Here is a 25,945-nt window from a genome sequence, read left to right as displayed (position 1 = left end):
CAGATGTCTTCTAAAAATCTGGTAGTTGTTTTTCTCTTTGACATCTGGTGGGAGGGCGTTCCATAGGGCGGGTGCTGAATCAGTGTTCAAAATCTCATCATGTTGGCTGAAAACCTCAAAAAACTGTTTAACTACCACCACCTTGGGGTTATGGCAAAATCAAAATCTGACAGATCACATGGTTGGTACTTCACAGGTCTGATACATAGGTAATTCAGTATTTTGTGTATTTTATAACTGTGGCAAGATAATGTGGACGTATGTTTTAGATTTGATACGAAGCTAACTTTAATCAACAGTCCAGTCACCAATTTATTCTTTATGTTTAACCAAAGAATCTCATCATAGACTCAGACGCGGTGTGTGTGTGGGACGGGGGAGACTCAGGGAGGAAGAGTATACGGCCGTCTTCTTCTGATACATTAACCCTTCCTAGCATTACGGGTGGCATTCAGCTAAGCTTTACTCAGAACAGGTCAATTGAAATTAATGAACAAGGACTTAGTTAGGTCCATTAATTGTGGTGGGTCTGCCTAAGTAAAACTTAGCTGAATGCCACCTAATATCTGCACTGAGCTTTAAAGCACTGTTAATTAGTGGATCAGAAAATTATCCTTTTACATTTTCTCCACTCTAGAAAATCCTTTGAGTTTGAAGATGCTTCAAGCCTCCAGTCCTTGTACCCTCCCTCCCCAAGTGAGAATGGAACTGAAAGCCAGCACAAGTTTGGATCTAAGAGCACTTTAGAAGAGAATGCCTACGAAGACATTGTAGGTAAGGACCTGTTGCGGCACACAATATAGCTGCTTGACGTTGAGCAATTGTGGTCAGGCAGTGACTTGTTGAATATGCGTCCTGCTGTACAACAGCAAGAAGCCGTTAAGTGAAGGGTAAATGAGCTGAAACGTCAGAGCAAGCACATTATACGCAGACTGCAGGCAGGAGGTCTTGATTCCTTTAAACCTCACTGAGCAGTCTTATTGGAAACAGATTACTTGGTTAGCCATCACCATGTTTTTCATGGCGTAAATCATTGTTTGTGAAGACTTTGGCTGGGGACCCACTGTGGGCTCAGAGAATATAGAAGGAAAAATAGATGCAGAGCTTGCAGAACTATTAAACAGCAGGGTGGTTCCTGTAGGAGGTGGCTTTTGGCCTATGTTTAGAGGATGTCTGTGTAAACTCATCTGCAGCAGCTACCTTCCTCAGCACTCATCTCTTTTCTCTGCCAGCTATATTGTTTTTTGGTGACTAAAAGTTCATCCCTGCTGTCCACTTCTAACACCTACAGAGAACAGCAGATTAATATCGCCAACAAAAGAAAATGTCTAACACTTCCGTATCTATCTGCCTATCTATCTATCTATCTATCCATCCATCCATCCATCCATCCAGAGGTGCCAGGTTGCGAGGGCAGTTGAAGAGGCCAACGTCATGTGTGTGATGTCATGCAAGCGATGTCAGGAGGTTGGGACAAACACGGCAGCCACGTGGCTTCAATGGCAGGCGACTCCTCCTTTGTTCCTCCTGGTGCCTCCACGGGTGGGAGGCTGCTTTGACCGTCCTTCCCCTCTGCTGTAGCAGGAGGAGGAGACGGCCACTGGAGCTGCAATGTGCTTTGCAGACATGGGGGGTGGCGGCCTCTACCCCCAAAATATATGGGGGTCCCCAAAGGGCTCAGCCCCAGGAGCTTGCACCCCTCTATCTATCTATCTATCTATCATCTATCTATCTATGCGCACAAACACTCTTAAGTTTTATATTCTGGTTGTGTATACCTATCCTTGTTATCATATGAAATATAGGCTAAGAGTGAAGTTTTTAAGAGGATATATAAATGGAAACTGGTTCTTTCAAAATACTGATTCATTGGCATTGGCAATGACACCTTTCTTTATCTTCCAGGCCTTTTCCCCCCTTTATGATTTCGTGACTTTTCTGAAGCAGCAATTCCCAAATGCACAAATTTGGGGAATGGCTTTATCTCAGTGGTACAGCACATGTTTTTGCATGTACAAGGTTCTGGGTTAAATTTTTGACATCTCTAGGAAGGGCTGGGAAAGACTCTGCTGGGAAAGACCTTGGAGAGCCACTGCCAGTCAGTGTCAACCATACTAGGCTTGATGGACCAATGGTCTGAACTCATATCAGGAAGTTTCCTATTATCCCAAAACACTGAGTTGAAGCCTCAATTATAAAGAACCATTTATCATTTATAAGTGTTATACAGTCGTACCTTGGATCTCAAACGCCATGGCTCCTGAACAAATCGGCTCCTGAACGATCGAAACCTGGAAGTGAGTGTTCAAATGATTTTTGGAAGCTAAATGTCTGGTGCGGCTTCCACGGCTTCCAGTTGGCTGCAGGAGCTTCCTGCAGCCAATCAGAAGCCACACTTTGGTTTCTGAACGCTTTGGAAGTCGAACGGACTTCTGGAACAGATTCCGTTCGACTTTCAAGGTACAACTGTATAACTAGAAGTTCTAGACAGAAAGAACTGTTTGAGTGTTATTTGAGCATTAGTTTTCAGATTGCTAGCATATTTTATCTTGGCTTGCCATGCCACTCCAAGATGTTTCTAATATAATTGGCCTAAATAGCCAGCTGAGTTACTACACGTAAAAAGTTCCCCTCCCCCAGTTATCAAGACGTGTCCAAGAGTTGCGGAGGCTCTTATTTTTAGGTGATTTCCTATGTCTTCTTTTTTTTATTTATAAGATTTCTCACCTTTACTGCAAAATTAAATAAGGACGAGTAAATGGAATATGCTACAAGTCTGCCTTCGTTTTAAATGTTATGAATTTAGAATATAAAACTCTGACAACTTTTCAATCTATCTTATCACAAGCTGTCTAGAGGGTTGCAGGTGGAATGGTGAGACATGATGTGTGTGTGTGTGTGTGTGTGTGTTTTGGTGTGCTGTGAAGCCTACGGATAGACTTGGGCAGGTCAGTATCTCACACATAGTTGAGAGAAAACAGACATAAGAGTTATGCTGAATTGGGTAGAGGGTACATTTTAGCCAGCATCCTATTCTCAGCAGTGGCCAAACAACACTCCTGGGGAAGCCAACAACCCCAGCTCCTTGGAGGAAGAGTTGGAGTCCAAAATTACAGATAAATAAATCCACTTTGAATCAGTATGTGACTATCAACAGAGCATGAAAGTGCCTGCCACTTTTTTCCACACTGCCATTGATCACAGTAATTTGGGTGCATGCCTGTTCACAGCATTGTGATTCTTCAAACTGGATTGACAAAGTTTTATTTCTCTTTATTCCAACTTCAAAACCTCTCTTCAGTGTACCAGTCTTTTACTCAGAATTTCTGCATGTAAGTGGAGATTCCACCCCTACTTTAGCAACCGTCTTACACACAGTGTGAACAATAATCCTTGATCTTTTTCCTAACAAACAAACAAAAAATGACAGTACCATTTGCTAAAATGCTAATAATGATGAATTGACTTATAATGGAATCATTCCCTTTAGTTTTGACTGTCATTCTTTATGTAGCCAAAACAGCAACAGCAGCATACAACAGGGAGAAATGATGATTTCTCCCTGTTATGTGCTGCTGTTGCTGATGATACAGAGTTTGTAGAAGTACACAAATATTTAGAAAACAAATTCTAAGGCTGTGAACCTCAGTACCAGCTGAATACGAGCTGAGCATGTTCAGTGGCCGCAGAATGCTGCAATCCTGAACAGCAGCACTCCGCAGCAAGATTTTATTGCAGCTCCCACTTCTATTTAGTGATAAAACTAGGATCCATGGTAATACATTCATCTTCAATACTGGTATCCTTCCCATTCATGCAAACTTGAAGCCCAAATAGTTATATCCTAGTATATTTCTTTGAGAGGAATGTGTTTGATTAAAATTCCTTCTTTTTCCTCAGAGGTCTATTAATACTAGGTCTGTAATTAGAAACTCAATGATTTCTTGTTGATATATAACTTATGAAACCATTGAGTCCCATTAAACACACAGTGCATGCACATATATCAGATTGTTCTTCTCGCAGGTATGGAGTTTAAGACTGGGTTTATTATAGCTCTGTGCATTGGTGCACAGATGTCTTATTCCTTTTTTTAAAAAAGTAGCAATATATCGTGACTAACTCAGATATGAGAATTGTTCTACTTTGCTTTATTGCAGTATTTAAGGACTGGTTATCTTTTCAGATTATATGGCTGTAACCAGTTAGAATTAATATTACAACAGCACCCCTACTGTGGCATGGGAGTTTGACTGCATTTTGAAATTACTTTCCACAGAAATACGCAAGATGACTTACAGTTGTGAAATAAAGTCAATCAAAATTCATTATAAATGTAGAAACGTTTGAAATAGTACAAAGCATTAAGAAGATCAAAGTAGCAGACGTACAGTTTAAAAGCACTACATACAGTGGTACCCCAGGGTACAAACTTAATTCGTTCTGGAGGTCCGTTCTTAACCTGAAACCGTTCTTAACCTGAGGTACCACTTTAGCTAATGGGGCCTTCCGCTGCCACTGTGCCACCGGAGCACGATTTCTGTCCTCATCCTGAGGCAAAGTTCTTAACCTGAGGTACTACTTCCAGGTTAGCGGAGTCTGTAACCGGAAGTGTTTGTAACCTGAGGTACCACTGCAATGGCATGTGTTGTTTTACAAAGGAAACACTTTTTGAAATGTTTTCACCTGCTTCTGAAAGAGGGACAGTGAAGGGATCAAAATGCCGAAGGAGCTAGTGTGGTGATACATTCTGAGGCTCTGCTCTGCATAGCATTTGTTCTAACTGTAAGGGAATTGTCAAACATGCTAAAACGCTAGCTGCCCTTTATTTTGCCCTACTACTGCGATAGTAGCTGATCCTGTGCCTCATTTCCTCTCAGATCGGGGTACCCACTGCCTTGATAACTCACATTATAGCTGGTGAATGTCTTTGGTGAGGTGGCAGCTTGACAGTTGCCTGACTCTGACCCACACTTTAGCACTGGAATGGTTTGGCATAATTGTGACAGCGTGTTCTGTCTCAGCCTCCTGAGTTCTTCAGGGAGTCCTATGAATACAGCTATGACAGAGTTCAGAGAATTGGAGAATTGGAGAGTTGGAAGGGACCAAACCCCCTGCAGGAATTAGTTGAAGGTTTTCTTTCTCTTTATTCCCCCTTTGCTCATTGTCCACTCCTACAGCACTTTGTGGCTCCTTTAGATGTGTTTGCCTGGTTCTTGCTGTATGAGTATTTAGTACTACCCTATTACTATATTTGAAAATAATGCTGTGTGACTAATCTTGTCAGCTACTATCCACACCTTCATTGTTACTGCCAGCGGCAGAGCTAGCTGCTTGGGCACCCGGAACAGTGCTGTGCACCTGGGGGCAGGACGGGCGATCTGCCCAAAGGGTGGGGCGATCCGCACGGTGGCGATTGCGTCCGGCGGGGGGGGGGTGATCCGGCGTGGCGGCGTGGCTGGGGGGTGCGATCTGGTAGAGCAGCGATCGCACCGTGCTGGGGGGTGCGATCCAACGCTGCGGCCTGGCCGGGGAGTGTGATCCGGCATGGCCACGATCATGCCAGGCCAGTATTTTGTCACACCCCCCCCCCAAGGATGACACCCGGGGCGGACCCCCACCCCTTCCTACGCCCCTGGTTACTGCCATTCTTGTTGTAGATGCTGTTGCTTGTTGCCAGCTTTTCTCTCTCATGCCAGGCCTGGACATGTTCATTGACAGTGCTATATCTGGAACAAAAATTCATTAAAATTGGCTCTGGGTATTCAGACCTTTCTGAAATAAATGGCACCTAACTCTCTTATAAATTAACTAGTTAGTTAGAGGTACTAAGGTGTTACTTATTCATAATGGCATTGCAAGGCATTAAATCCAAAAGGTATCTGCGTGCTATACATGTGTCAGGTTATTCAAGCATTTTGGAGAAGAGTCCTAGATATCATTATTAATATTTTATCTGTCAATGTGATTCTTGCTGCCACATGGCTACTTTTCAACTGCATAGAAAATTTAACTACAAAACACAAATGTGAGAAGTTGTGTGAATCTTATCACAGAGGCGAGAGCTGAAGCTGCTAACAAGTGGAAACAAGCTATGGTGCAAGGTAAAAAATTTTTATATTGTTAAGGTCACACAGGAGGGTACAGCTGGAGAAGTTTGCAAAGGAGTACAGAAAATGAGAAATCTTATTCTAATTAGAATACATACTGTTTATTTTAATATAACCAAAACATGCCAGCTGAGTTACTATTTTATTAGGATAAGGATGGAATTTAATATTGTCTACTTCATATCTTGCTAGTAAAGCGAGATGAGCGCCGCAACTCCAGAGTCGTCCGCGACTGGACTTAACAGTCAGGGGTCCCTTTAGCTTTATCTTTACTTCATATCTATTCTAAGACAATAATTTTGTAAGTCTCCCCTGACCCCCCCCCCCCAAATCTGATATTTACAGTTTGCTGTTTGGGTTCAAAATATTTTCCAATAATAAAAAACTGGGCTTGGATATCTTAGTAAAATATAAAAGGTAAAGGTAAAAGGTAAAGGACCCTGGACGGTTAAGTCCAGTCAGAAGCGACTACAGTGGTGCCCCGCAAGACGAATGCCTCGCAAGACGGAAAACCCGCAAGACGAAAGGGTTTTCCGTCTGCAGAGGCGCTTCGCAAGACGAAAAATGACGAAAAAAATTGAAATTTTTTTTTTTTGCTCCAAAACCCCTTATTCTGAATCGCTAAGCTGCTAAAAGCATTTTAGCAGCAAAACCACGAATCCCCCACCCCTTAAAAAGCCGTTTTTAGCCCTTAAAATGTCAATAGCGCTAATAGCGCTACTCCGTCAATGGGCTTGCTTCACAAGACGAAAAAACCGCAAGACAAAAAGACTCCCGGAACGGATTCTTTTCGTCTTGCGAGGCACCACTATATGGGGTTGCGGTGCTCATCTCCCTTTCAGGCCGAGGGAGCTGGCGTTTGTCCACAGACAGCTTTCCGGGTCATGTGGCCAGCATGACTAAACTGCTTCTGGCGCAACAGGACACTGTGATGAAAATCAGAGTGCACAGAAACGCCGCTTACCTTCCCACCACACCAGTACCTATTTATCTACTTGCATTGGCATGCTTTCGAACTGCTTGGTTGGCAGAAGCTGGAACAGAGCAGCGGGAGCTCACCCCATTGCGGGGATTCGAACTGCCAACCTTTTGATTGACAAGCCCAAGAGGCTCAGTGTTTTAGACCATGTAGTAATAGGGACTCTGTGTAGTTGCTTGTGGGAGGGCACTACTAATTGTGAAATAAAGTTCATGATTGAGTTTGTGTTACCAATATTAGCTTTCTGCAATAGAAAATATTATATCTGGTGCTATTTGGTTTTACTCCACTCAAATTTTCATATGCTTAAGCTACAGTCCTGAATGCACTTTGCACACATTTCCAGGATAATATGTCCTCCCTCTCCATAATTTGCCATTAGATAATTCCACTGAAATCAATTTATATTGAAAGGAAAAATAGGAAAGAAATTGTTGTTGGATCCAGTATCTTTTGTTTACATCACCAAGCAGAACACATTAGACTAAACAACATTGCTTGTGGGGATTTTTAAAAAGATTGTTTTATTGTAAAGTCACACAGGAATTGTAAGGGTCTGATCTGGATCCAAAAATCCCTACTAGAGGCTACAGGTGTTTCCTTTTGGGCTTCTTAGTCCACCTTAGCAATAGACGCTCACTGTAGTCTAGTGCTAGAGGCAGACTTGACATCATACAACCTTTCCCAAACTCTCCTCCACTTTCACTTTTTTTGTTTTATATTTGGCCCCGTAGTCAGTCACAAATGCTTGAGCAGAGTCCAGACTTTTTCAAAGCTAATGGATGTCCAGAAAAATGATTTTGGTTTGGATCCATTCCTCTCTTTTTTTAAAAAAACATGTTTTTGTTAGATGCTCAGTAGTAATTTATGAGGTTAACTAGAGGTTTTCTCTGGAGTCTGAGAAGAGCTCGAATTATATACTAAATTAATTATTGTTTTAAGATTAGCTTGAAATAAAAGGTGATAGCTGCATATGATGACTTTCTGGAAACTCAGCAAATGAACAGAATAAACGAGCGGCATTAAAAACCCACCATCATTCAACTGATGTCTGAAAGCAAGTTTAAAAGAAGAAGAAAGAATGCTTCTTTCTACCTCAATAGTATTGCTTTACAGACATTCAAATTTGTGCAGATTCAATCAATTGATTAATAAACTAAAACTCATACGATTAATCAATTAAAATTTCTTTAATAGGTTGACAGCTCTATATGCAGTACAAGGAGAGCTTTCCTAAATGACTCTTCTGGAAGTCACTTGACCCAACCATGGTATTCAATTCTTATGAATGCCATCTTGAAAACTACTCAATAACAATAAAGCAGACCTTCACTGACCTATCATAATTTTGCCACATTTTAAAAATAAGTCCTATATTATTATGAATATGGGCTGAAAGTATTTTACTTTCATATTTTTAAATCTTTGATTATCATGATTGAATTTTCAAAGTTTTGACTATGGACATGCATCTGCAAATACTGAATTATTCTAGAGAAATATGCTAAAACCCATTGTTTGTAGCCCAGTTCACACAGCACATCCATGTTCAGGGAATATATGTATCAGGAGCAGGTGAGACCATGTCTGCTTGCCCTGCTCCGATTTGTTGTATCCTTGGCACCACTGGCCCTGTAATGTGTCATTCCGGGAATTCTCAATGGTATCTTAAATCAATTATGCTCTTGGAAACATGCTTTACTAACATTTAGGCCCACTTTTCATGTACGTCAGTTGCAGTGAGGATGCAACCTCTACTCAACTCTTCATGCTCGTATACTTATCTGAGCATAAGTATACACATACATGGAACACTCTTCAAAATACAAAGTTCTCCAGAAATCTGTAACCTGTCTTTTAAGGTGAAGCAGGCTCTTCTCTGTCCCTAAGAATGCAATCTCTTGAACCTAGGAAACTGAAAGTCGCCACCGTTGTCTGCTCACAGCTTCAACAATGATTCATCTTCCCTGTTTCCAGTCTGCTTGCCAGTGTCAGTCCCAAATCAGCCAGGATTGTGGTTTTGAAGGAGCAACAGATGGTTCAAGCCTGTTTGCAAGCTCACACCTGCTTTGAGAATCGCTATTTGTGTTGCCTAGAAAATGCCTCTAAAGACAGTTTTTTTTGAGTTGCAAATCTGTTCTCTTAGTTATAGACTAATGGGCAGAAATGCTTTATGTGCTACATGAAATTCCCTTTGATAAATCCCTGCTTTCAGAGTGCAAAGGAAACATGCTGCTCCAGATAATTATGTGAGGAATTCAGTTTTTCTTTTTCTTGCTGCCATTTTTCATTCTTGCCTCACTTCATTGTTGGCTTGCTTAGCTTTGCCTAGACTTGGCTTCCCATCTGCCACACTTGACAGCCAGTGTGGCAAGCCATTTGCTGCACTGAGGGGCTGGCTGCATTCCTCGGAGCTGCACATTGAAGGAGTGCAACCATCACAAACAACTCATCAGTGCTTCAACTCCCCAGCACATTATTCTTTATTTCCCCCAAAGTGTGTTGATTATTTTACCATGGCTTTCATTTGCTCTTACTTTGGACAAAATGTTGCACCACGTTGCCAACAAAACTATTCTGCAGATAAATGCACTGGAAGCGGTAGATTCAGGAATCTAGGAAAGCATATATATATATATATATATATTTGCTTTCGTAGATTTTCACGGGTACAGGAATGCAGGTTTTGGTGTCCTCGGGTGTCTTCCCGTGTAAAAGTTGGGGTGTCTAGGCGACGTTTCGACGAGGTCTCACTCGTCATCTTCAGGCTGGTGCTTTCGGCTTCTTGTTACTGGAACTGGAAAATACAATTCACTATGGAAATAGAAGCCAACAACCAACTTCCCTTCCTTGACGTCCTAATCTACAAAAAACCTGATGGCTCCCTAGGACACACTATCTACCGGAAAAAAACACACACCAACCGCTACTTACATGCACAATCACACCACCACCCTGCACAAATAAACTCCGTAGCCAAGACTCTCATCTCCAGAACCAAACGCCTGGCTGACGAAGACCACTTGACAACTGAGTTACAGAATCTCTCAAATGTGTTAATTGCCAATGGATACCAGCAAAACAGGGTTACGAAGCTAATCCAAAAAGAAACACCCCCCAAAAACCAAGACACAGAAGAAAACAATGGCATAGCCCTCCTTCCTTATATCAAGGGCACTACAGATAAAATTAGCAAAATCCTCCATAAACACAATATCAAAACAGCCTTTTGCACCAACCAAAAAATAGCCAATATCCTCAGAAACCCCAAGGATAAAATTCAGTTGGAAAACCAAGGGGTCTATGAAATACCCTGCAAAGTCTGCCCAGCCACGTACATTGGACAAACAAACAGACGAATAAATGCACGGATCGCAGAACACAAGAATGCCGTCAAAAAAGAAGAAAAAACTTCCTCCCTTTTCCAACACATGAAAGAAACAGGACACGAAATTAATTTTGCAGATTCCAAATTGCTCTTTAACATGGAACATCACCACAAGAGAATAATCATGGAAGCCATCGAGATAGAGAAACACCCTCACAACATGAACAAGCGTGACGACACATCCCGCTTGCCAGACATCTGGAAATTAGCCCTCCCCACAAAATCTGACACCAGATCCAGAGGCACACAGAACGCCATCACCAATCAACCACACCAGACCCAAACCCAGACCCTCTCCACAGATAAATTACAGACACCATCCAGTAGCCAAACCAGGGTGGCACCTCCGGATGCTGCACCCCCCTGCAATCCCTACACAGATCTGGCTGGCACAGGCCACAAAACCACAGCTCGCCCCTATACACGAAGCCAAGCCAGAGCACAACCAAGTGCAGTACAGCCATCTTCTCAGAAAAACTCTTCACAAAGTTCAAGAGTTCAAGACACGAAGGCTTTAGCAACTAATCCACACCTAATGACCCACCTAAGTGGGATTCAGGAAATCACTCAAGAAATCACCCAAGATATCCCTCAAGTAATTAAGGAACAAAAGAAGAAAAGGCACACTAGCCTGGGAACCTCCTCTCTGCCCAGAACATTGGAGGCTATACACCACACCTCCTCAACAGTATTTATAGGAACTCAAACACTAAGATCCTGCTCTGTTCCAGTAACAAGAAGCCGAAAGCACCAGCCTGAAGATGACGAGTGAGACCTCGTCGAAACGTCGCCTAGACACCCCAACTTTTACACGGGAAGACACCCGAGGACACCAAAACCAATATATATATATATATATATATATAGGCAGTTGACCTCCATTAAGAACCTGTGGTTAGAATTCTCATATTGCAAAATGCTGGATTTAAGAGATGTGGTCTTAAGCTGAAGTAAAGTCTGTACTTTTCCTTCAACACCTGTGGGAGAGTGATTCAAGCCTTGAGACTTCATTACTTGAAAGATAGCCTCTTCTCATCTGTCCCTACCCAGGCCATGAGGCCATTAGTTGAGGCCCTCTTCCAAGTGCTCCCACAGTCTGAGCAGCAGGGAATGGCCATGAAGGAGAGGACATTTTTGGTGGCATCTTTCCAGTTGTGGAATGCCCTCTCTGGAGAGGCTCACCTGGTGCCACCTTTAATATCCTTTGGCACCCTTCTTTCCCCAGGCCTTTAAAATCTGTTTGTAAACGGCTCCAAAGCTTTTGCAATGATGTCATGATATGGTTTAACTCCGTTAAGATGATTTTGTGGCTCTCCTCATTTTGATTTTGTGATTATGACTGAATTTCTTTTAATCTCTGCTATGTTGCTTGTGGTGGTTTCGTAGTGTGCTGTTATGTGACTTTTTCTGCAGGGGACTTCTGTGTTTTTAACTTGTTTGTAACCCATTCGTTATGGGGAAGATAAATAAATGCAATAGATAAATAATATGATAAAATGATTCGCCATAGAAAGGGAGGCTCATTTAATGATATTAAAGAATGGATCTTGAATGTTAACTCAAAAAATCTCTACAACAGTTTTCAGTGTCTATGAAATGTCTGCTTGGCATCAATATAGCAGAATGGGTTTTACCTTTCCAACAGTTTAGAATTTTATATTCTCATGTTATTTATTTATATACTGTTCCTAAGTCTTCAGGTGTAAAAGTTATAGCTTTTAATGCTTGCACCCACAGCACTGAACTGTTAAACCAATCTCCAGTCTTTACTGCATTTAACCCCTTTCCCCCTTGCTGTGTTCTGAGAAAAATCTGCCATCTTAAGTTGCTATTTGCTTTAGGAGAAAATGTTGTATTGGTGCCATTTCACCAAAGCATATAACAGTTTCAGATGAGGGATTTCCTGTAGCACCTTAGTGTGGGTTAAACCACAAAGCCTAGGACTTGCCAATCAGAAGGTTGGCAGTTCGAATCCCCACGACAGGGTGAGCTCCTGTTGCTTGGTCCCTGCTCCTGCCAACCTAGCAGTTCGAAAGCATGTCAAAGTGCAAGTAGATAAATAGGTACCGCTCCGGTGGGAAGGTAAATTGGCATTTCCGTGCGCTACTCTGGTTCGCCAGAAGCAGCTTAGTCATGCTGGCCACATGACCCGGAAGCTGTACGCCAGCTCCCTCGGCCAATAAAGCGAGATGAGCGCCACAACCCCAGAGTTGGCCACGACTGGACCTAATGGTCAGGGGTCCCTTTACTTTTACCAGTCAAGGAGAGGGTTACATTTCCTTCCTTCTATTTCCAGCTGATGCTGTTTTAAAAACCTGCTTGTTAAATGCAAATCACAGCTAATGTCCTGAGCTGACTTCAGTCTCCTGACTTTGTGTCAGTTATAGTAACTGACCTCTGCCGATATTTCCAAATTCCTTTGATCTCCTTCAAGTTACTATTTTTTTTGCACTTGTCATGTTTTGAATTTCTCATTTTTCAGAACTGATTGTGAAACACTAGCTCGTTGTCCTTATTTTTTCTCTGGGCGTCTCTTCAAGGTATCACCGTAGAATTTATGGCTTCATATTTATACTCCACAAAGACTGAAATTCCATTAAAATTTATTTGCTGAAAATAGCCAAAGAAGTTTCTAAATTATTCTTCATCTGAGCTGGGAGGTATCTTGACTCCAGGGTTTGTGAGTTCCAGTGCATTCTATAGATTTGCATTCCATACTACTGAGATAATGATCAAGGACTGCCAATTGAACCATTTTCTATTGCAGCAGCTGCTCAAGGTTTGTCATTAAAACAATCCAAAAATTTTGGTTTGTGTGCAGTGTCCTTTAAGGCACTGCTTACACTTTAGATAGTGAAAGTAGCATACCTTAATTAAAAAATAATAATATCTGTAGGTTAGTTTATTCTAAATGAATAAACACTGAGGAAGATCTGTAATTATTTCATTTCTCTGCCACTGGCCAGAATTTTTCATTTAAGTTCCATTCTTTATCCCTCTCTGTTAATTTATCAGTCTGGCTAGACACACACAAAGGCACTGCACCTTTCTTTCTCTTGTATTAATTCACACCTGCACACACGAGTCAGTATGTCCTCCAGATGTTATTGGACTGCAGCTCCCATCATACCTGACCGTTGGCCATGCCAGCTGTGGCTGATGGGAGTTGGAGTCCCTCAACATGAGGAGGGCACCAAATTGGCTACTGGGTGGGGTGGGGTGGGGAATCATCCAGTTACACCAATAGGCAGTCGATTCAGGACAGGCAAAAGGAAGAACTTCCCCACGCAACACTTACTTGGAATTTCCTGCCACAAAAGGTAGTTTTGGCCACTAACTTAGATGGCTTTAGAAAATGATTAGCAGGGGCAGCCTGTCCTGCTTTGCTGGTGGAGGTGAAGCTGGAAGGTGCCTCTACTCCTCCCCTGCACATGGCTGCAATGCTTTCTTCCAAGATATTGCCAGAAGAAGCCTCTGCAGCAGGACCCAGTTGGCTGCAGGGGTAGGCATGGCACCCCCGCAGCTGTCTGCCACCCAAGGTGGCTGCTTCAGCCCACCTCATGGGTGGGTTGTCCATCATGATTAGACAAATAAATGGAGGGGGGTTAGTTTAAAAAACTGACATGATAGCTTAGTGAAAGCAACAGAGGCAGGTGGTTGCCACCAGGCCCTTATTTGTGAACTGCTGGAAACATTTGGCTGTTTGCTGTTGGGAACAGGATTGTGGACCCTTGATTTGGCCTAGAAGGACTTCTGGGTTCATATAGTTGCTGGTACCAACACATCTCCTGTATAGTTGAGCCTGGAGGAATTATTTAAACCAGGGCTGTCCAACACCTGGCCTGAGAAGAAGAGAAGAGAAGAGTTTGGATTTGATATCCCGCTTTATCATTACCTAAAGGAGTCTCAAAGTGGCTAACATTCTCCTTTCCCTTCCTCCCCCACAACAAACACTCTGTGAGGTGAGTGGGGCTGAGAGACTTCAGAGAAGTGTGACTAGCCCAAGGTCACCCAGCAGCTGCATGTGGAGGAGCGGGGAAGCGAACCCGGTTCCCCAGATTACAAGACTACCGCTCTTAACCACTACACTACACTGGCTCTCAATGAAGCCCTCAATGCCTTTTTGATGGTCCTCAGCAGCAGCATTTGACTCCCACCCCCACAGCCCTCGCACTGCCTTTCCAAAGCTGGGTAAGCAAGGCGCTGGCTTTGGGCTGGAGGAGTGAGAGCTCTGACAGGGTCCTAGAGTCCTCCATTCTCCTTCCCAAAGCCCAGTTAATGGGTAGGCAAACTAAGACCCGGGGGCCGGATCTGGCCCAATTGTGGACGGTCCGGGAATCAGCATGTTTTTACATGAGTAGAATGTGTCCTTTTATTTAAAATGCATCTCTGGGTTATTTCTGGGGCGTGCCTGGAGTTTTTACATGAGTAGAATGTGTGCTTTTATTTAAAATGCATCTCCGGGTTATTTGTGGGACATAGGAATTCGTTCATTCCCCCCCCCCCCATAATATAGTCCAGCCCACCACAAGGTCTGAGGGACAGTGGACCAGCCCCCTGCTGAAAAAGTTTGCTGACCCCTGGCCTAGTTAGTGCTTTCCCAACTTTGGGAAGAATGTGAGCCTCACAACTCCTTTCCAAAGCCCAACCCCTCGCATATCCAACTTTGGGGAGGTAGCATGAGGGCTGAGGGGGCATCACATTTTGGCCTTGCTCTTCTCCACCCCCGCGCATCAAGGCAGTGTGCAGCCTGCATGTTCTGTGTCAAAGTTGGACCACCCTTATTTAATCGTTGACTAAAGCCTAACTTTCAAAATTATTGAATTCATTACAAAAAAATAAAAATGGGGGGCATGCCTGCAATCAGACCTAAGGTCAGTTTTTCTTTATGGTTTTGTTTTTATTGACCCATCAAGCTTTTGGATATTTCTTACCTAGTTGAGTGGCCTGCTTTGTGTTTCATATGGAGGTTACCCAATATTTATCTTTATGTAGGAGTAGCATTTCCTTTAGATATTGTAAACGTTTATAGAAATTGGAAGTGAGAATGTTACATGAATGTTGGTGTGAGGTAACAGCTTCTGCTTGAGTTCATCATGACTATACCTATGCCTTTCCCCCTATTTTGCAAAAAGATAATTTGCTCCTTTAACTCCTGTGCTATAAGGTGACAGATGATAGCTTTACTAAAGCATGTGATAGGACAATGACATTATTTTTTTTTACCATTCATTTATTACAATAATCTGTATCCTGCCTTTCTATGCACATGCCTGGTTCACGTGATGCTTTAAACCAGGGATGTGGAACCGTTGGCCCTCCAGATATTTTTTTGAACTTCAACTCCCATCAGTCCTAGCAAGCATGGCCAATAGCCTGGGATGATGGGGGTTGTAGTCCAGCGACATCTGGAGGGGTCTGCACCTGGCTTAAAGCCTACTTAAACCAAAATATGGTTTGAAAGGTGATCATGCAGTGTGCTGGTGCCTGCTGCTCAAATTGTGGGTGCTCTTGACTCCTTCCTCACTTCTCCTTAGCTGCTGTATCTAAACTGGTGCTTGTGGTTTCTCCAAACTATGAGTGATAGCAATAGTAACCAAGATCTGTTCTTGGCTTACTGCTCATGGTTTGTTTGGGCAGGGGGAAAACAAACCAGAAGCCTCGGTTTAAATGTAACCCTAAGGCTTACAATAGTTTAGCTCCTAGCAGCATGACAGGAGCAGGAGTGGGAGAATAACAAAGCACCCATAATTTCAGCAGTGCACACGAAAATGCTCCACATTCACCTTTAAAACTCAGACACTATTCAGCTTTCCAGCTTAAACTGCAGCTAGGCCATTCTTTTTATTAATTCAGATTGAAGCAGGTTTTGGGGAAAGCGTGTCAAAATGTAGTATTTCCTAAGAAACAAGAGGATATAGATGGATTTGGGTTGTGGCTGACGTGGGTACATTGCTTCCTAAACCAACAGTGGCAGCGCACTGGATTCAGAGTAAATGGGAGTGTGTTCATAGCCATTGTTTAGTGTAACAATAATTAAATTGACATGCAAACCAAGCCTGAGTGTGCTTAAGGCGGTTGCAAAACAAAACAAAAACCTCTTCCATTATTTTTATTATGAGAGTCAATTGTAACTCTCTGATTTGCAATTCTACAAACACATTTTACAAGGGACATTGTCTCATTGAACTCAGTAGGATTTCTGAGCAGTGGTGCAGTTAGGTAATTTTTGACTCTGGATTTAATAATCTTTACTCTCTCTCTCTCTCTCTCTCTCTCTCACACACACACACACCCACACACCCACACACACCCACACCCACGGTAGATAGCAACGTGTTTTCCTTCATTTCAAAATGTGGTGAGCCAGCCCTGCTGTGTTTGGGGCCATTTTGCTCATTCTGCTGAGTAGGGGCCCTGGACACATCCCCCCAAGCCCTGCCCTGATGGCATCCCTACTCCTGAGTAAACACACAGAGGATTGAACTGTTAGTAATCTGCCTGGTTCTCCTGAAAGTAGCTGTGTGTTTAACGCTTTCTTTTACATTCATGAATAAAGCTTGACAGAGCCTGTAGGGACTCAGAAAGCAGTCTTGTGAAATCGCTACAGGGAAGAGAAAAAAAAACACACCACACAGTCTTTCGTAGCCAGAATTTCCTCCAAGTACTTCCAGCTGCACTTGGAAGGATGAGTCACGCTGGAAGCGAAGGAGGTTTTCTACGAGCCTTTTGCTTAGTTCACATGATTTTTTTTTATTTTACATTCCTATCTGTTTTTCTTTCCTTAAAAAAAAATTGTTAAGGAGATTCACCCAAGGAAAATCCGTACGAGGATGTGGAACTAAAAGCCCGTAATGCAGGCCGAAAATCCCAGCAGTTCTCAGAAAGTTCCCTAGATACTTTGCACAGGATGTGGACTCCGCAGGACAGGAAGTACACAACACCTCCACAGGTAATACAGCATGTCCAAAAGCGGGCTGGGCTATGCTCAGACCTTGTGTTTAGATGTGAACGTGTTTCATTTGTTTGTTTGCAAAAGAACTAGCCGCAGGAGCAGAGCTAGGAAAAGGGATACTAACTGTAAATGAACTTGATGAAACCAAAAAAGGTTATTGGAAAGGAAGTAGAATCCTTTTAGGTGTTTGCTGTAGAAAAAAAAGAAGCTTTAAGTTTATATACATTTGCTGTAAACATGCACTTAAATTCTGTGATGCTATTTGATACTTTATACAGTTATAAAGTTTGTTACCCTTTGCTAAAGTTAGTAACTCCCAGAATGAGTCACTGTATGTTCTGTCAGTTTCAACAGAGGATAGGCAAAGCTCTGGGGGGTGTTGTTTTTTTAACCTAAATTATTATGAATTGTCAACCCAGGCTTTATATCTAATCTACTAAAAATAGTGTTCAAACAATGAATGTGTCATTAGATGGGAAAATGGCAAGGCACAGCAAGATTTTCCTTAGACAGATAACTGCTTTAGCTCCTCATCTCCCAAACCAATGTTGCCTCTTATATGACAGTCATGCTGGTCCTGTATTTTTTTTCTAGAAAAAAAAGCTGAAATCAGAGGACATTATTTCCAAATGCCTTTGATAAAATTATGTAAGGGTTTGTAATGTTTATGACATAATAGCCTACAGTGAAAACCTTGACGTATGTGGAATGTCAAATTAATTTTGTATCAGTGGGCTTTAGTTCTGAATTCACTTATTGATTATAAATGGGCTTGTGTATTTGTTTTGTTTAAAATAGATTTTTAAATGTCTGATTTTGTTTTACAAAAATTTGTTTTATAAAAATGAACACCATCTCTCATGAATTTGGATTACTGTTGTTAAAGATATTCTGTGTGTGAGTTTCTGAGTGCTGATTGGATTACATGATCAACTGAGTTCTTTCCAATACTGTATTAGGAATCTAGAACTTGTGTTTGTGCTGAAGCAAACGAATCGAGTGGGTTATTATTAAACAACTACATAAACTTATTATTTGTATCTCACACAAAAGAGCAGAAGACATAAGACCTTTTTACACAGATTCTCTTTTGTATGACAAATGGGCGTTTGAAAATTTCCACCTACCTGCTAGCCCATAGTTCCTCCCTTGGCGCTTACAGATTATTAGAATGCAATATATAATGTACAATACAATAAAAACGATCAGAGACAGAAACAAACTTCACCACTGGACAGAATAAAATCAGTAACTTTTAGCAAATTGCAAATGCTTTCCTAAAAAGAAACTTGTTACCAGCTTCCCCCAAAGTGATTGTGTTAAGCAAGTAGACTTCCCACAGTAACTACCTTCCTAACCTCAGATGACAGGGACATGTGGAATGTATTTTTGCATCAGTCTGAGTGCAGTCCCCAGATCTTTCCTCAAGGAAACATTTTAATGGAATGATATTGTAGTTCCTGACCACTCAAAAGCGCAGTATCTCCCCTGATGATAATCACTTCTATTACAGTTGTGTGGAATATCCCCTTGCATTCAAGTGCCATTTTCTGATTTTGTTTATTAAATTTGCTGTAAACATTGGGGGGGGGGTTCAATTTTTATTTCTTGATTGGGGAGGCTCACTGGGACAAAGTTGAGCCAGACAAGTAAAAAAGAGAAACATCTGCATTGATGTATATATACATAGCTGAGGCACAGAGCCAAAATGCTCTCCTAGCAACAAATTAGAACATTTTATACATATCTATGCCAACCTAGCAGTTCGAAAGCACATCAAAGTGCAAGTAGATAAATAGGTACCACTCCGGCAGGAAGGTAAATGGTGTTTCCATGCGCTGCTCTGGTTTCACCAGAAGCAGCTTAGTCATGCTGGCCACATGACCCAGAAAAACTGTCTGCGGACAAACGTTGGCTCCCTCAGCCAGTAAAGCGAAATGAGCACCACAACCCCAGAGTCGTTTGTGACTTAACTGTCAGGGATCCTTTACCTTTTTTATGGTGCAGCCACAATGTGTAGGAGTCTAGTCACTGGACCTAAAAAAAATATGGCATAGAAAAGGGCAAATGATCAGGAGTGTAGGGTAGCTCCACTCTAAGGAAATGTTTTGTTTACAGCCAGTTTAGGATAAAGATGAGTAAAGTGGGGGCACGATACAGGTTTATAAAATTATGCATGGTGTGACAAAAGTTGATAGAGAGAGGTTTCTCTTCCTCTTCCTCTTCCTCTTATAACACAACCTGGGCTCATGAATGGTGGGAAATTATGATATACAAAAGGGAGTACTCTTCACACAGAATTATTAATATATGTTTAGTGGGAGGGAAGAAAGACTCTGTATTGTCATATCTAAAAAGGAAGAGATGAAATATTATTCTAGCTGTGCAATCCTGACCATATTTACTGTGAAGTAAGCCCCACTGTGTTCAGTGGGATTTGTTTCCATGCAGGTGTTCATAGAATTGCAGCCTAGAGCAGTCAAATGCCAAGTACTGAGAGTTGTGTGGAAGACATCCCCAGTTAAAGATTGCAAGCCAAGAGAGTGATGGGACTAGAAGGGCTAATGTTCTGAGCTGGTATAAGGCAGCTCATTATACTAATGGCAGAATGTAGTCTTTTTCAATGAAAAGGGCAATTTTGTCTCTCTGACTAACAATCTCTCCTTATCTACTGTTCACTGAAGCTCATTTGAGGTCTTTCTGCTAATTATATTAAAAATTCAGTCAAGGCCCGGCATGGCTGGACTTTGCCGGAGTAACTGTGTTTCTATGGATGGAATTTGTTTTTCCTCCAAAATGATATTGTAGAGCTGGAAAAGGTGTGCAAAAAGGCAGTCAAAATGATCAGGGGGATAGAGTAACTCACAACAAATGAAGCTTACAATATTTGGAGGCTACTGAAATTTTTTTTAAGGGGAGGGTAAGGGGGAGCACGATAGAAGTGTGTAAAATTATGCATGGAGTAGAGAAAGTGGACAGACGAAAGTATTTCTCCATCAGTCAAAATCCTGGAGCCCAGAGTCATCCAGTTAAGCGAAATGGTAGGCAATTCAAGACTGACAAAAGTAAGTATTTCTTCATAAAGCACATAGTTAAACTATGGAAATCACTTCAACAGGATGTAGTGATGGCCACCTACGGATGGCTTCAAAAAGGAACATAAGGCTATCATTGGGTACTAGACAAAATGGCTACACACCATTTCCAAGATCAGAGGCAGGGTGCGCCTGAATACCTGTGCCTGGAGATTATGAGCAGGCGAGTACTACTGCTGTCATGTCCTGCTTATGGTCTTCTCATAGGCACCTGGCTGGCCAATGTGTGAAACACAATGCTGGATTAGATAAGCCTTTGGTCTGATCCCACAGAGCTCTTCTTACTTTCTTATGCTGACTTCTTAGCTACCTTCAAAGCCCAGCAGCCAGTCACTAAGAATCGGAAACTGGTCAGAAAGGAGAAGCCATCGTGTACCACGGTTACCCAAGAGACACAGTCATGATGACATGCTGCTGCTGGCTCAGCTTGGCATTCCCTCCTCTCCATCCAGCCTGAATGAAGACAGTCTGAGTACTACCAGCGAACTTCTTTCCACACGCAGAGCCCGGAGGGTGCCAAAGGTAACTACTACGAATCGGTCATGATGTTGCTTTTTCTTACCCTTGGTGTAATATCCCAAATTCAGTACAAAATTAAGTATTGTTGCTGGAGGCAGTGTGCCCTTGAATGCCAGTTGCTGGGATTCACAACTGGACAAAGTGTTATTGCTCTCAGGTTGTGTTTTTCGTTTCCCCATAGTCCTGATCTAGCAGGGCTCTTCTTATGTTCTTACTGTGAGAGAGATGGGATCCTGTCTATCTATCTATCATCTCTATCTATCTATCTATCTATCATCTATCTATATCTAACTATCTATCTATCATCTATCTATCTATCATCTATTTCTTTATCTATCGTTCCTTCCCTTCCCTTCCCTTCCCTTCCCTTCTCTGTCTATCATCTATATCTATCTATCTATCTATCTATCTATCATCTATCTATCTATCTATCTATCTATCTATCTATCTATCTATCATCTATCTATCTATCTATCTATCATCTATCTATCTATCTATCTATCTATCAGCTATCTAGCTATCTAGCTATCTATGCACAACAATGCATATGGGAATACCTGGGTTGTGGGGGGTGGGAAAGTCCCTGAGCTTTTTTGTGTGCTGCAGCAACCAACTTCAGACTGAAAGGTAAAATCACTAAAACAGGCACATGTGGTGTAAAGCACATGTATATCCATGTAACACCTGCCGTGGCCATGTGGCCTTCTAGCTCTCAATAAAGGGAAAACAACTGCATGAAATATCCACAAAGACATCTGAGCTGCAAGTTATGTTGTTGGCACAGTGGGTGTCTGCCTTCACCACTCCATTTCTGGAAAAGACTTTTTAGGTGCATGTGTGAAAAGGGGCAATTACACGCATTCCCTTAATCTCTGCAAACTGGTGCATTGCTCTGTTTTGCTTAAATTATAATGTGAGTAGCAGTTGACCTGCTGCTATTTATAATCCATGGTTTGTGCCTAAAGTTTTTTGTTTTTGTTTGTCATGGTGGTTCCCAAGGAAATCGCCACTGATCCAACTTGGGTCCTATTGTTTATATCTGTGCAATTCAGATAGCTGCGTCATGGCAGATTTGAAACAAGCCTCAATTAAAGTTAAGCTCTTGCAACTTGGTAAAAAACTTACAAATCTAAGAAGGAGACGGAATAATTATCTGGTAGTATGAACAACAGCATATTTATTTATAATGGTAAATGTAGTATTTTCCTTATATGTTTACCTCTTTCCTGTGCAGTTGTGTTTAGTACATTCTTAACAGAACTTCCCCTCCCTCTCTTCTCCCTGTTCTGGGTTTCTCCCAAACCATTTGAAGCAGATTTGGAGAGGGCAGAGGGTGTGCTGAGAGGAGGGGAGGTGCTAACACATCCTGTGCATTGCATGCTGCCCTCACCCACACAGCTTTTTTATTCTCCATCCTTATTAGAGTTCAAGTGCTGGTTTGATGGAGGCTAATGGTTCTCCTCTTCTTTTACAGCTTGTACAAAGGATCAATTCTATCTATAGTGCAAAGAGAGGTAAAAAAAGATTGAAGAAGCTTTCAATGTCCAATATTGAAACAGCATCACTGAGAGGTATATCATGAAATCCCTTTTAGCACCCATCTTTCATTACAGAAGTCACTTTTACGCTGATATATTGTCTAATAAATAAACAGATAAAGCTGCATGGTCAGGTGCTTGTTCCTAAGCACAAACTAGGGAATTGCAGCCAATTAGGGGTCCCTGGTGTGCATCCTTCAGCATTTAGGAATGCCCATCTGCCTTTCACATTTTGCACATTTAGTGCAAGAGATACTAGGGAAATGTGGCCATAGCTGCAGCAAACCTGATTGCTATATAAAGTGTGAAGCGGCTCTCAATGTTTCCTGGAAGGTGCCAGCTAATTTCTGCAGAACTGAAGTGCACAAATGGGCTCATGGTGGAGCCACATCGGCCATTGATTTATTTCTGTCAACTTGTTGCATATGCAACAATGTGAAAGTAAAACCAATTAATAAAACTGGATCCTGTGTGCATATTCTTCCCAAATGAATGTTTTTAACATTGGCTATGGTCTGCGCATCTCATGTGCATCTTTGTATGTGCATGTGGTCATGTATGCCAGTGTGTGTGTGCCAGTGTAGCAGAAGTAATGAGAGTTCCTAATGGTTCTGCCCTATGAGATGTACCACTCCAACACCAAGACATGAAAACATAGAGGGCTTAGGAAGTTGTCTTGTACTAAGTGAAGCCATTGGTCCACTCACATTGACTGGCAGCAGCAATCCAGGGTTTCAGACAGGGTGCAGCCTAGGGAGATGTGGGAGACTGAACCTGGGACCTTCTGCATACAACGCAGATGCATTTCCGCTGACCTACGGCCCTTCCCTTATATCTAGATCTGAACTTAGCCTTGCTACTGCTTGCTGCTGGCTCAGTTGTAGCTGCTCCCTGCCCTTGACACATCGCTGTTGGCGTGCTTAAGAGTAGCCACATGCTGTGAATGTGTCGCCAGCCTAGCTACCAGTGTGCCCAGTTACCCGTGGGCATTCATCACAGAATTAATTCATGTTATTCATACAGATTTCTGACTACTTAAGCTTTTAAAGTGTCCCCCTTGACTTCTCTGAGGTGTTACAATCTCTTTTCAGTAAAAAGAATTTGAATGGGAAAGTGTCGAACTAGTTTTCAAAATGCTTCCTGAAGCAGCCTGGAAATTACTTTTTTCTTAAAGATTTCCATAATCATGAAACATTGCTTGACCATGTATTTTCATTGCAGGACGTAAGGACACACATTATTTTTATTATTATTTTGCTAACTTTAAGAGCAAACCTGAAGTTTCCTTCTGATAATAGAATCCTTCTCTCTCTTTCAGATGAAAATAGTGAGAGTGAGAGTGATTCAGATGACAGGTTTAAAGGTGAGAGACTCAGCATTCCTTATCTTGTAGTTGCTTTATAATCCAATGAAATTAAATGGGAGACAAGGTGATAGAACTACAACTCCCCCTTACCACATCCCACTTCATCTCTGACAGCAGAGGCACGTGAGGGTGGTGATGGAGCAGCAGTGGCTTGCGATCAGGGGTCAGCAAACTTTTTCAGCAGGGGCCAGTCCACTGTCCCTCAGACCTTGGGGGGCGGACGCGGACTATATTTTGGAAAAAAAAATGAACGAATTCATATGCTCCACAAATAACCCAGAGATGCATTTTAAATAAAAGCACACTTTCTACTCATGTAAAAACATGCTGATTCCCGGACCATTCGCGGGCTGGATTTAGAAGGTGATTGGGCCAGATCCAGCCCCTGGGCCTTAGTTTGCCTACCAGTGCTGCTAGGTGCTGGTAGCACTGTGTTCACTTGGATGGGACAGGGTGGCAGCAAGGTCAGGGAATGGCAGCAGCATTCTATAGGTGCATCCTGGCTGCTACTGCCAACTTGGAGCTCTCCGGACTTTGCTCTTGCCCTAGTGCTCATGTTGCTGCTGGCTGAGCATCATCACAAACGATGCTGCTGGTCTCTGAGGGTCCCCTGAGCCTAAGAATTGGCCTTTGGAGAGGTACAGTGGGGGTGCAGTAAGGAAGAAGCAGGAAAGCCGTTTCATTGTCCTTGGGATGTTTGCATTTGACTAAAGTAATTATTCTCATGCAGGGCCTTGTATCAAGAATTGGTAACCTCCAGCCTTCCATGATAGTCTTGAACTCCAACTCCTGTCATTCCTGCCTGTTGACCATGCTAGCTGAGGATGATGGGAGTTCGAGCCCAGCGGCATCTGTAGGGCCACAGGTTTCCCAATCCCTGCATTTAGCCAATAAGAATATAATAAGTGGTAGTCATTGTGGTGTACAATTGTAACACTACGTTTCCTAAATGCTTAAAGCACTTTGTAGATATGTTATATCAGTAAGCATTATCTATAGCAAGCCTATATAATATGCCAGTACTGTCATCACCCTATTATAGATTGGCGGCAGTAGACATTTAAGGTGAAAGCTACCCAATACAGTTCTTCCCAGCTTGGAGCACCTGCTCAGAACCAGCATTTTCTGCAGCGTATCTTCTTTTTACAGTTTTTTTGAGCATGGAGCAAATTAATTAACGTGCACTAAATGCAAAGCTTCATATAAAGGAATGGGTTTTTAAAAAAATAAGAAGAAATATGGTGGATATGACTATCACTTAAAAATCCTTTAAAGACAGTAATAATAATGTTGATGAAATGATGGTGAAATTGCTGGGCACAGTTTCTCTTCTCCTTAGCCGTCTTTGCTGCTTTTGCTTTCTAGAAGTCTGGTGTGTCTCAGTATTTGTCTGGCCAGTAAATCTGTTTTTATGGACTTATTTCCCAACTAGTGCCAGAATCTGCTTTTATTCCAGTGAATTTTCTGGCTTTAGGTTGATACAGATTACTGTGGTAGTCTGAGGTGCAGCAGAAACGGATGGGTGAAACTGCAGCTTCAAATCTCCCCCTACATGGGGGGGTGAGGGGGGAGAAGAGAGAAGGGGAAGTTTTGTTGTGCAAGCAGAAGTCCTTGTGTAGGGCTTCCCCTGCCAGGAATCCTTAGTTGAATCCCACCCAGAGGACTTTATCACATCAAGGTTGAAACATATTTGGCAACACAGACCTGATTCTAAAGTGATGTGAGAAGCTATTTTATGTATACTTGTTTGTTAATAAAGTATAGGGATCCTTATGGTTTACAGCCTGTTGCATTTGATGCTATGCAGTCAGCTGACTTCGTAAAGTTTGAGTAGGTTGTATTCCTCAAGTTTCTTTTCAAGAACTTTTATCGCTTCTGTATTTGAAAAGGCTTTCATTTATGTAGGAAATAAAGACATGCAGAATTAAAAGTGAACATGCTTGGGGTTAGCATCTCAGAAGCTGCCAAGTAATACTTCTTGCTTCTTTTCTAATA

General features: G+C 42.2%; 2 protein-coding genes across 9 annotated transcripts in view; both read left to right on the top strand.

Annotated features, from left to right (window-relative positions):
* Positions 1–25,945, top strand: part of DENND5A (DENN domain containing 5A) — a 609,609-nt gene that overhangs the window by 297,884 nt on the left and 285,780 nt on the right. The gene's annotated exons all lie outside the window — the stretch shown is intronic.
* Positions 1–25,945, top strand: part of DENND2B (DENN domain containing 2B) — a 139,889-nt gene that overhangs the window by 81,393 nt on the left and 32,551 nt on the right. For 5 of the 8 annotated variants that reach the window (XM_083400804.1, XM_083400802.1, XM_083400808.1 and 2 more), the window contains 5 exons: positions 638–774; positions 17,281–17,429; positions 20,834–21,049; positions 22,521–22,617; positions 23,903–23,947. In XM_083400804.1, the coding sequence (XP_083256930.1) occupies positions 638–774; positions 17,281–17,429; positions 20,834–21,049; positions 22,521–22,617; positions 23,903–23,947 (644 nt within the window). The remainder of the gene's footprint in view (positions 1–637; positions 775–17,280; positions 17,430–20,833; positions 21,050–22,520; positions 22,618–23,902; positions 23,948–25,945) is intronic. The other 3 variants (XM_083400805.1, XM_083400803.1, XM_083400806.1) reach the window with 1 other exon arrangement.

Source organism: Podarcis tiliguerta (genome assembly GCF_965153285.1).
Source record: "Podarcis tiliguerta genome assembly, chromosome: 1".
NCBI lineage: Eukaryota > Metazoa > Chordata > Lepidosauria > Squamata > Lacertidae > Podarcis > Podarcis tiliguerta.
The sequence above is the reverse complement of the archived record's forward strand: the minus strand, read 5'-3'. Positions and strand labels throughout refer to the sequence as shown.